The sequence below is a fragment of the Antedon bifida genome, chromosome 6, assembly GCF_963402885.1.
Source record: "Antedon bifida chromosome 6, ecAntBifi1.1, whole genome shotgun sequence".
NCBI classification, from domain to species: Eukaryota; Metazoa; Echinodermata; class Crinoidea; order Comatulida; family Antedonidae; genus Antedon; species Antedon bifida.
Genome location: NC_136231.1, coordinates 24229617 through 24240923, shown reverse-complemented (window position 1 = coordinate 24240923; position 11307 = coordinate 24229617). Strand labels below are relative to the sequence as shown.

The following is an 11307-nucleotide window of genomic DNA, read 5'->3' as shown; positions in this document are numbered from 1 at the left end:
GTACATAGATTTTACATACAGTACAGTAAGGCCTGTTAGATATAACGTTAGATGTTTTCACCTTGTCGTAATGTATATTGTATAGTGTATGTGGCAGGTAGGTGTGCTTTCCAATGAGTGTGCACACCTCCCGATATGTATAAAGTAGCATATGTAAATTAAACCTAAACAACTTGTTTTCTGTCAAATTTTGAATTGAGGTGCAAATGAAAATTGGAGGATTTCATTACAAATGTTGAATGGTACATGTGTAAAAAAAAACAAAATATAAATTTGACAGTAATATTAAAAGCTAAAATAAATGAGAGAAGAGTTTGCCTTAAAAGAAGTGCATTTTAAAGTGGGGAAGAGTTGAGGGGAATTAAAAGAAGTTGAACAACAATTTTGTAGGGGGTTAGTTGGGGGGTTTTAGGCAGTTTGCAGTTGACAACTAACAAATAGGTTTTTTTTATTGCTAAAAGAGGAAGTATTTTGAATCAATTACTAAATTTAAAAAATTAATGTTTAGCATATGGTTTATATCCATAGTTTGAATTGTTTTTTATTTTCAGAAAAGCTGTACAGAATGTAAAATGTAGTATAAATGTTCTATTACCTCCTTTAACCTCCAAATCCTGTAAAGATACCTCTGGTGCTGTTTTAATTATTTTTTTAATGATTTTCCAAAAATAATAAATTTTTTTAGCCAATAGAATATTAATACGTTAAATGCTAATTTTATAAACATTGCAATAAACATACAATACACTAACATTTTGTATTAATGCAGAATAATTCACTCATAAATACATAGGAATCTTGGTCACAGTGATCTAGTTTGTAAGTACATGTTCTAACCAATATACATTGATCACTCAATAAGACCAATGTTCACCAATTATAGTTTCATCTTGACCATGGTCAACTGATTCACTGGTCACTTCCACAGATACTCCTAATGGTCACTGATTTGAACATATTGGCCTACGTGACGCAAACAATGCATATTTAGATTCAAAATTATCACCATAAAATGAAACTAATGAGTCTACTAACCACAATGAGTTATCCCACCTATTAATTGATATAAAATAACAGTTAAAACTTTTGAATAAAATAATACATAACTTAAATAAGAAAATTGTTATTATAGTATATGTTTGATTTAGTATAATCATAAAGATATTATAATATATATAATATCTCTATGGTTTAATTTTTGATACAATGCATTTTAAAATAGTATTTTATCTTTTAAATATATTTTATTTATAAATTATAGTAATAGGTTTCTTTACTTTATTTGTGTTCTGTACTTAAGTTTGCATTTAATGATAAATTTGTTTATTTTTTGTTTAATGATTTACTTAATGTGCTCTTACACCACTAGGATCAGTTTCAAATTGAGAAATGCATCACAAATTAAGCTGATCAAACACGATCTGCTTATAGACCAGATATGTTACCCCTATCTTAGCAATAATAGCAGAATCCACATATAGTAGTAGTAGTAGTAGTAGTAGTAGTAGTGGTTGAATATCCTTCCATATTTAAGGTCAACAAAATATTTGCATTGTAATGTCTGTCTGCAAATGATTACTGTACAATGTAGTAATGTTTACATTATAGCAAAATGTCATTACTTATTATATATATGGTATATAGATATCTTGGTACCATCATATTATATACTGTACTGTAATGTAATGTGTTTTGAAGGTTTATAGTACCAGTATCCATTGAAATGCTAGGCTATTTCTTATGTCAATAATCCAATATGGTAGACATTCAAAAGAAGACCGATATGCATGCTAGATATCTACATGCATATTAACCAGTTAATAATAATCTTTAAAAAAAATCAATTACGGAAACTAGTACTTTACGGACTTATAAACCAAAGAAATTAAGAAATACAAAACACTAGACCAAACAAATTTGAAAATAGTTTTCCCCTACACATTTTAAAACAGTTTTTGCTATGTATAGATGTATATAGATGTAATAGTGATCTTGTTACATATTTACATAATTTAGATTTATTTAAAATTAGACATCAAATTGGAGGAAAAGAAAAGATAACGTTTTCCAATCTTTAAAGGTATTCAATCAATTTGATCATCTATATAAAAAGTGTAGCTAAAACCAAGGCAATCTAACAACAAGACACTGAGCTCGCCTTGCCAATATATGAACTCATAACAGTTGTTTGATTTTATGTCGGTCTGCGATAAATATAAACAGTTCTGTACTATATACATATTCTCTGCATTCTCTCTGTTAAGGGGCGTGGAACTGACCGTGTCGCAGCCACAGAAAAACCCTTTGATCTCAGGAGCTTAGCTGCGCATCCTGTTGTTCGATTGCCTTGCTAAAACCAATTGTTTTAATTTAAAAAGTTGTTTTTATTTATTGTAACATACATTTGACTGTAGTGTAAACATATTTAAATTATTGTGCCTGTGTATATTATACTGTAACAAATGGAGACGAATCATGTAATGCTTATTGTGTGTTACTTTCTGAATCCAGATTTTGTATAAAAATAAATAAGAAAACAAATGTTGTGTATTTTATTTATTTTTTGATACAAACAATTCTCGCTCGGGTGTTTTCTAGTTTGAACTTTTCAACCTCCCCAGTACCATCGGTCATTTTTATGATGACCAATATATGTGTATGAATGAATGACCTTTTACAATCCAACAAATTTTCTTTATAAATGTTTGAAAACCATTTTCATGAAAAAGGTTGTCGTGTGTACTTTATCAAACATGGCGCTGCCCATAGGAAGAACGTTTTTATTGCAACACGGGTTTACTGTTCTACGATCATTTTTGGCGAGTAAAACGCAATCTAATTTAAAAATTCTCCAATGTCAACGTGACAGGATAATGAAGCTAAGCCAACAACGGCATTTTCACAGGAATTTAGGTAATTATTATATGCTGAAAAGATAGCTAGGCTAGGCTAGGCCCTCTAACTAACCGGTCCGGTTCTGGAAATTCCGGCGAGGAGGAGCCGCTTGTAACCTCCATGATTACTTGAATCCTGTAGTCCAGCTATCTAGGCTAGGCCTATGTCACGTGGCTGAGCAATCGTCAAGACGACAGCATATTTGACAGTTTCGGCAAGAGTCGTTTTGGGCACTATACTATATTTTGTCTATCTATAATAATAGCCTATATTTTATATGAATATTAAATAATTATAAAGTGAAACTGACAGTGTCGTCATCATGCATATTTAACTTATTTATGTACAAACAAAGTACACACTCTAAGCAGAATTTTCATATTTGTTATATATTTCTTTTCAAGGGCCTATGAGACATGGAGACTATGAATGGAAAGATCCAGAAAGTCCAGATGAAATGTAATAAATTTATAAAACACTTTCGTTAAAGTATTTCATAAGAATGCAGCACAGATAATTTGACCAATCATGATGGCATGTATCATCTGAACTATTGCTTGTGATTGGTCAACTCAATTGTATTGCGCATTGCACTTGCCTTGTGTCCAAATAGGAACCAAGCATTTGGGCCTTATTAATATTAAGAGTCTTGCCTACAATTGGTACAGCCGCTAGTATGAACATGAAATTTATTTTAATATATCATTCTTCCAAACTCACAATTTTTTACAGAGTAAATATTGTTTATGTTGATCGCGATGGTGAACGCATCCCAGTACAAGGCAAAGTAGGGGATAATGTTATGTATTTGTCTCATCGACATGGAGTCGAAATAGAAGGTAAAACAATTATTTTTAAATTTTAGAATTAAATTACTTTATTGTAATATCATATGTTTAAACTGTTAATGTAATTCATACTCTCTTGCAGGTGCATGTGAAGCTTCTCTAGCATGTTGTACATGTCATGTAATATTAAGTGATAATTATTTTGATAAATTACCAGAAGCAGAAGAGGAGTAAGTTGGAATTTATCATCTTTCACTACTAATACTTTTCAACATGTCCTAGAAAATACATACTATTTTCAATGAAGAAATCATAGTTAAAAAAACAAACTAGTGGCAAACTCATTCAATTTGTAGACGAGACTATAAAATGACCTGTTTGATCAATTTATATAATAGTTCACAAAGTCTTAAAAACATTGTCAATTTGGACTCCCAGATATTTATTTGACCCTGTTGGAGTAAAATCTGGGCATATATATCTGGTTTTTGCATGTTCATTGTTTTTTTTGTATTAAGCTCTGTCTACACATCAAACTAGTTTGACATAAAAAGTGTGATGTGCCCAAATATGGTAGTGATATGACATCATCGTGTCCATATATGGGTCACATAAAGTTTGATATTGTAGACAGAGCTTTTTAACCTAATAAATTAAAGAACGTTTACAAACTGAAGTGTTGACTATGACCAAGATTTGATTCATCAATGGACTAACATCACAGCCTATTAATATTACAGTGTAATGTATATCTGAATAGGGTATAAAGCACCTCCTTTGCACAACACTGTTTAATGGTATAGTACATCTTAAATATTTTATCTTGTTCAATATTTTCAGAGAAGAAGATATGTTGGATTTAGCACCATTTCTTACAAACACATCTCGACTAAGTGAGTTGAATATAATATTAACCAGTGATTTTTGTATTGTATTATTTATTTTGTATATTATGAAGGAAATAAATGTTATTATGAGATGAGATGAGATATGGGCACGGTGATGTGATATCACTACCATATTTTGGCATATCACTACCATATTTGGGCACGTCAAAACTATTTTGATAGTGTAGACAGAGCTTTATTGTATGAGTTTTGCTAGGTGATGTGAAAAGGATACAATTTAATACTAATTTCTTCTACAGGTTGTCAAATTATTCTTACAAAAGACCTTGAAGGTATGGAAGTGCAGCTACCGAAGGCAACACGCAATTTCTATGTAGACGGACATGTCCCAGAACCTCATTAACGTGTTGGATTCTGTAGATAATGTATTGTAAGTAAGATATTAAAACAATATCAAATGCTAGTATTGTTCAAGATTTAAAGAGTACTTTATTATTCCATGTTTGTAAGTAGACTCCACATTTGACCCAATATAACTGCTTGGTACGTAAGGAGTGGTGTTAATTATTCCAAATACAAAGTTGATGTAAGGAAGATATCCTAATAATATAAAAACTTGTTAGTAAATATACTGTAGTATTAAGTTTCGCAATGCAACAATACAAATCTGGAATGCAAATGTTTTAGACTTCTACAATTTTACCCCTACTTTTTAATGTTAATGTATAAAATACTGTTGTGCCTGGGAAACTTTATATTGTTATTTAAATTTTACAGGAGTTTATATAACTGTCTGATGTTTAAGAATGAATGACATTATATTTTGATGCTATTTTTCAATGGGTGAATCCAGAACGTTTTGAACAGTGTTGGAATGGGGTATAGGGTTCTTTTTTTGTAGATGCCCTTTTACTTTCTTCTTAACCTTTCAATAGGGAACACCAGAGCTGGCTCTGCCACTGGCCATGTGAACAATGCATAACCTAGCTTTTTCTTTATGTAAATATAACTAGTAATGTGCAATGGAACTACCTCTGTTTATTAAACACGCTTTTATCGCACAAATTTTCCCGTGGATATCAAGAAAAGAGAAGATAAAAAAATTGAACATATTTTAGATTACAAAATCAATGTATTGGCACATGCTTACATCCCAATGAACATTCTGATAGTTTCCAATGACATTGCATAAGCAAATTCTGAACTTGGGATACTTCAAAACTTGCAATTGAAAAGTTGCCAAGAGCGTGACTGCAATACTGGATGTGTGCCATGTTTTGAAGAAAAAAAGATACATTTTGTGAGAGCATTTTTTTAGATTATGTTGATTTTGTGTTGAATAATAACAAGTTGATTTTGAAATAGTTAATTTAATCAATTATTGTGTATTTTTATTATTTTGAAAATAAACCAGGCTGAATGCAAATGTTTTATGTAAATCGACTGTATTGTGATGTTTGTAGTATACCGTTACAATTTACAAAAATGGAATAAAATACAAAATATAACTTAGCACAAACCCTTACATTCAGTTTTTTTTATTATATTTTATTATTATTGTTTTTTTTTTAATGTGACCTCTATTATTTTTATTACTGGTAATAATAGCAATGAATATGAATATTGCATTGACATTTTATCAGATTATGGTTTTATTTCGGCTTATTATAATTATCATTTTTATAATTTTTTTTGTCCTCTGTTTCCAGTTGAATTGAACAGATCTTAAATGTTCTTTGCTACAGTCCACAAATTCTTTAAAAGTGTATTTTTAAATTATATTATTCATTCTCAATTGAAATTTGAATTAGGCCCTCTATGGATGCCACAGTGAAGCGTTTACCATGAATGAAAGGGCTGAGGTGGACCAGTACACCGGGGTAACTCCCACTGGGTTTCACACAAGCTAGATCTGTACACTCGGATTTCCTTATCCGAGAAGAAACAGAGCAATGATCGAGCCTTGAAACTGTGTTGATTACCATATTTATTTGAATAAACACCTCCCTCGAATGAACCCCCCTTCCCCCCATAAAACATAATTTGGAATCAATGCCCTGGCGTGTTTATTTATTACCAAAGTTAATGATGCTATAATTAGTACTTCACTTTAAACAAACATACACAGATTCAAAAACTTCTTATTGTTCAAAATCATTAATAATTTTATGTTTTCTTTTATTTCATAAAACGTATTGGGACACAATAAAATGTGTAGATATATCAACAAAAAAATGACAGATAGATATACTAAATGCTCTCTCTATGAACACCCTGCTGCCAACATTTAAAACACATTTCACATATATTTAAGGGAAATTTAAAGCGTTGTAGTTTATTAAAAAGAATTATTCGATAAAATAATGCTTTAATTTTATATAACTTATTCTTATGTTATATATAGTCTAGGAAAGTAACATCAATTTAGGAAATGAGATGCACCACTGTGTATACTTAGAGTTGTCCAACAGTGTACTGCTAGTATTATACTGTACCACACTCTGAAAATTATATATTGCTATAATTAATATCCAATAATTCAGTATTATTCATAAAATATTAAATAGTTGTTAACCCGCATTTATGTAACTGGTTGTTTCAAGCTTATACTGTGCTTATAGAGTTAGTAAATGATTGATAAACCACAAAAAGATCTTAAAATCCATTTTGATAAGTATATTTAACGTTCTACAGTGCTTCTGTGTTTATATTGTTATTCCTAGAGACAATTTAATACCGGTTTGAGGAAGAAAAAAATAAAACGGCATTCCTTTGTTAAACACAACACAGTAAAGCTGTTCTTTCTTTATTCCAACTAACCACCTAATAACAATCAGGCAAGCTGTAAATGGTCTGATCAATCTGCCAGTATAAGTCTAAGGAATACTTGGTGGTTATCGCGAATTTGGAGACAAGTTGTAAAACAAGGTTTGTCAATAACTGAACACTTCTAAGCATCGTCTGAATCATCCGGTTGGAGCAAAAAGTTGGCTGCTAAGTTTTCATTTTTCTCGCAGGCAAAGTACGCTTGGATGACATCATTTTCTGAGAAACCTAATTGTTTCAACTGTAAAATAACAATATTAAGAGTTTGAATGTTATTTTGGATACAATTCTTAATGTGCTTTTATTATAATATTACAATAATCTCAAAGCGCATCTCTCCTAAAGCTCTGTCTACGCTATCAAACTAGTGTGATGTGCCCAAATATGGTAGTGATATGACATCATCATGTCCATATATGGGCATATCACATTTTTTTGTAACATCAAGTTTGATAGTGTAGACAGAGCTTAAGAGTCCCTTCGTGTCAAATAGCTATCACAAAACAGTGCGCATTCATGTGTCCACAATGTGGTCACCACCTTCTTTTGTCAAAGATGTACTAGCTTCTTTTAAAGTGCACACCATCTTGGGTACACTGAACTTCCAGCCCTTTGAGACTTAAACCTGTGGCAATTTTATGACTATGGTTTATGGAACTTTCTTTCTGTGTACTTACCCTATCTATGGCTTCCCTTTCTTCTGGTGTAATTTGTATTGCAACTTGTGCAGGCTGCCTGGCACCTCTTCCACCCCCTGTTCCCGTCCCAGTTCCCCCGCCTCCTGCACTCACAGGTACCCCTGTACTCTCTTGCTCATTTAGAAGCTCAATAAAACTTTGTTGATGTTGATTAATAAGCTGTCAAAAGACATTTGAACACCGTTAGTAAAGATTTAACAATACTTACACAATATAGTGTGTGTAATCAAGGCCTTAAAACTGACATATTGGGCTGTTCTTGGTATCAACAGAACAGATTATAAGGAGATAGGAAGAACTCTTAACTTTAATAGTGGTTAGTCAGTTTTATTTTCCCCTATTTCATTTCATGGGAAAGTGTTTTAATAGGGGTGTCGCAAAGGACAGTTAAAACTGTATTTACATTAAAAAAAAGTAACAGTAAACTGCTTTTCTACATTTGTAATTGCAAGTGTATCAACAAAAGAAATTGTGTGATACCTGTAAGAGAGGGGGATTTGATTGTCCTAGCTGTTGTAAAAGTGCCGGCAATAGGTTTGGGTTTTGCCGCAACATTTGCCTCATTTGTTGAAATTCTGGTTGAAGTCGTAAAAAGCCTAATGGATCTTCTACAAAGTAAATAAAACATACAATAGAGCTCTGTCTACACTATCAAATTTGATCAAATGTGATACATACATGGACATTATGATGTCATATCACTACCATATTTGGGCATATATCACCACCACAAGTTTGATAGTGTAGACAGAGCTTAAGTGTTTACATAAATATACTATATTATGTAATGATAAAAAGAGTTTTATTTAGTTACAAGTATAAATGTAATGTTTATGCAAAAAAAATTTTGATCCCATATTTTATGTTACAGAAATTAAGTATCAATAACCATTTAATTTATCAAGGCAACTAAAAATGTAAATGGAACAATTTATCACAAAAAGTTTAAGATCGTTTAATTAATTGAGTATACAACATACCTGCACTTGAGGCTTCCTGTCCAGCAGGGAATTGAGCTGGTGGCACTGCTACCGGCTGGCCTGTAGCAGCAGGGACAGCTGCTGGAGGTGCCCTTGCTGGTGTTTGGTCTGTTGCTGGCTGTCCTCCCTGTGCAGCAGCTGACTGGGCTTCTGCAGCCGCAGCAGCTGTGGCATTCATTTCCCTTGTTACGCTTTCTGGAATTCCCTAATATTTAACAATTTTAGTTTAGTCATTATTTATCAGATATAATATGATAAGTTGCAATTTTAACGAGTATTAAGATGACTGTATACTTACACTCAAAAGATATTCTGTAGCCCTGTCTGGATTGTTGAAACTTGCTCGAAGTGCTAGAATAACCTTGTCTCGACCAAAGCCCATTGCCATCAATTGTGATACCATATGTTCATACTCGGCACCGATAACTAAAGCGGATTCTGCTTGTGACAATGTGCTTGCACTCGCACCTTCAGCTGGTGCATCAGTTGATTCAGAGGGCAGGCTAGGATCGCTGAAAAACAAAATGATTACGAACGATTTCTATTAAATACAGACATCTTTTGATTGACCTCCAGCCATAATCACTATTCGCACTTAAGCAAGGTATTTCCCATAAATAATAAATATAAGTATACTTAATGATATAACTATTTATAGTTTTCCCCTGGTAGTCAGGAGAATTTTTAGCCAAAGAATGAATGTGGTGACCACTGCAACTTAATATTACCTTGCTGGAGTTGTTTCAGTTTTTTTTGTTTCTTCTTGTGGCTTACTTGTTTCTTTTGTATCAGAGGCTGGTGTGGCTGCTGGTGTGGCTACTGGTGCAGCTGCTGCTGGGGGAGCAGAGGTAGCTGCCGGGGTTGGTGCAGGGGCAGGTGTACTTGCTTTAGCCTGCTAGATACAGAACAACATTAATAAACCATGATTTTTTAACCGAAACTCCAATTCAAAGGATAATATAAACTACTGTTTATAAACTTTTCATTGGAGTCTGAGGGAGTCGAGTTGAAACAGTGTGGATCTAGCTCAGGATTGAACCATGGACCTTGGGATTTGAAGGCAAGCATGTTAACCACCATGCTATAGCACCACTACACTATACACGTTGAAGAATAAATTATTTTATAAGCAAATCCTTACCTTAGTTACCATAACAACTACAAAATTTTCAGGAACTATATTATATTCTTTAAGCTCTACTTCATCACTCAAAATTTTACCTAAAGCGAAAGAAATAAATTAAAAAAAATACTAATAACATGATTATCTACTTTATTCTAGGCGAAAGTTGGCAAACTGAACTAAAATTAAACATATAAAAATAATGTTAAGTGAGTAAAACGTACCAGCATAAATCAGTTTCTGTCCATTTGCTGGAAAACCATCTTTACCCTTTTCATTTTCTATTTTCTCTTTTAATTCTTTAACCTGAAAAACCAATTGCATACAAATGAAACTTGTTCGGAAGACTGACACCGACAGGCATAACAAAGATGTTGCCGGTGATAACTGTAGGAGGAGGTTCTACAGTAACTGCATTTGATCGTATTTCATGGGCGATTTGATCAATGTCATAGTTTGAAATTGCGCAAGGACTTGAAATTCCTCAAGAAATATTGTGCAAGAAAATCCTTTTGCAGTCTCATCATGCATGTTAATATAATAAATGAAATATTCAATAAAAAAAAAAATAAAATAAAAAACAATAAAAGGCTAGGCTATGCCTAGGCCCTACCTAGATTTAGGATAGGTCTAAGTCTTAGCAAATTAAAAAGAATGAATCAAGAAGTAACTCAACACTAATTATTTTTCTAGGCCAAAATTCACAAGCACATGCACACCTCGTTTGACTTCCCACACCACACAGGGCCCACTTCCCTCGCGGCACAGCACAGGTCGTAAAAGTTGGGGGCCTAACTTAGTCATTACGAACTTACCGAACATGTTTCCTCAATATCTATCTTGAAAGTTACTTGTTGTAACGTTTTAATTGTTATAAGCATTATGAGTAAATCAAACAGAAAAGGTTCACAAATAAAGTGGTGCTTTGTGTATAAATACTAAAAATGTGTCAACGATACGAATGATGAATCTCAAATTTTCTAGAAGGCAGCCATTAATTGAGAATGACGTTATCCGGTTGTACGCCCTCTATAGCCTAGGCCTATGCATTTATTTCTTAATTCCATTTAAAAAATATTAAATTTTATTTTTTTAAGATCAACATCAGACATTTATTAATTATTGTTTATAAGTTAGTAATATAGAAAT

At 32.5% G+C, this 11307-nt stretch overlaps 2 protein-coding genes across 3 annotated transcripts; one reads left to right on the top strand and one right to left on the bottom strand.

Moving 5' to 3' along the window:
* The first annotated feature begins 2739 nt into the window (after positions 1-2739).
* On the top strand, positions 2740-5970 carry LOC144844401 (adrenodoxin-like protein 1, mitochondrial). Its single transcript, XM_078701296.1, has 6 exons — positions 2740-2913; positions 3300-3354; positions 3628-3734; positions 3826-3913; positions 4524-4576; positions 4831-5970. Exons 1-6 carry the CDS (start codon positions 2754-2756, stop codon positions 4932-4934), a joined length of 567 nt encoding a protein of 188 aa, XP_078557422.1. The 5' UTR covers positions 2740-2753; the 3' UTR covers positions 4935-5970.
* Positions 5971-6688: 718 nt separating this feature from the next.
* LOC144844670 (UV excision repair protein RAD23 homolog A-like) lies at positions 6689-11162 on the bottom strand. Of its 2 annotated transcripts, none has more exons than XM_078701691.1 (9): positions 10974-11162; positions 10383-10464; positions 10177-10256; positions 9764-9930; positions 9334-9547; positions 9036-9240; positions 8536-8663; positions 8035-8214; positions 6689-7598 (listed from the first exon to the last, which is right to left on the bottom strand). In XM_078701691.1, the coding sequence occupies exons 1-9, from the start codon at positions 11037-11039 to the stop codon at positions 7482-7484; spliced, it is 1239 nt and encodes a 412-aa protein (XP_078557817.1). In that variant the 5' UTR covers positions 11040-11162; the 3' UTR covers positions 6689-7481. The 2 variants fall into 2 exon arrangements, with proteins under 2 accessions (XP_078557817.1, XP_078557818.1); XM_078701692.1 differs by having other exon boundaries at positions 9764-9927.
* Between the last annotated feature and the right edge of the window lie 145 nt (positions 11163-11307).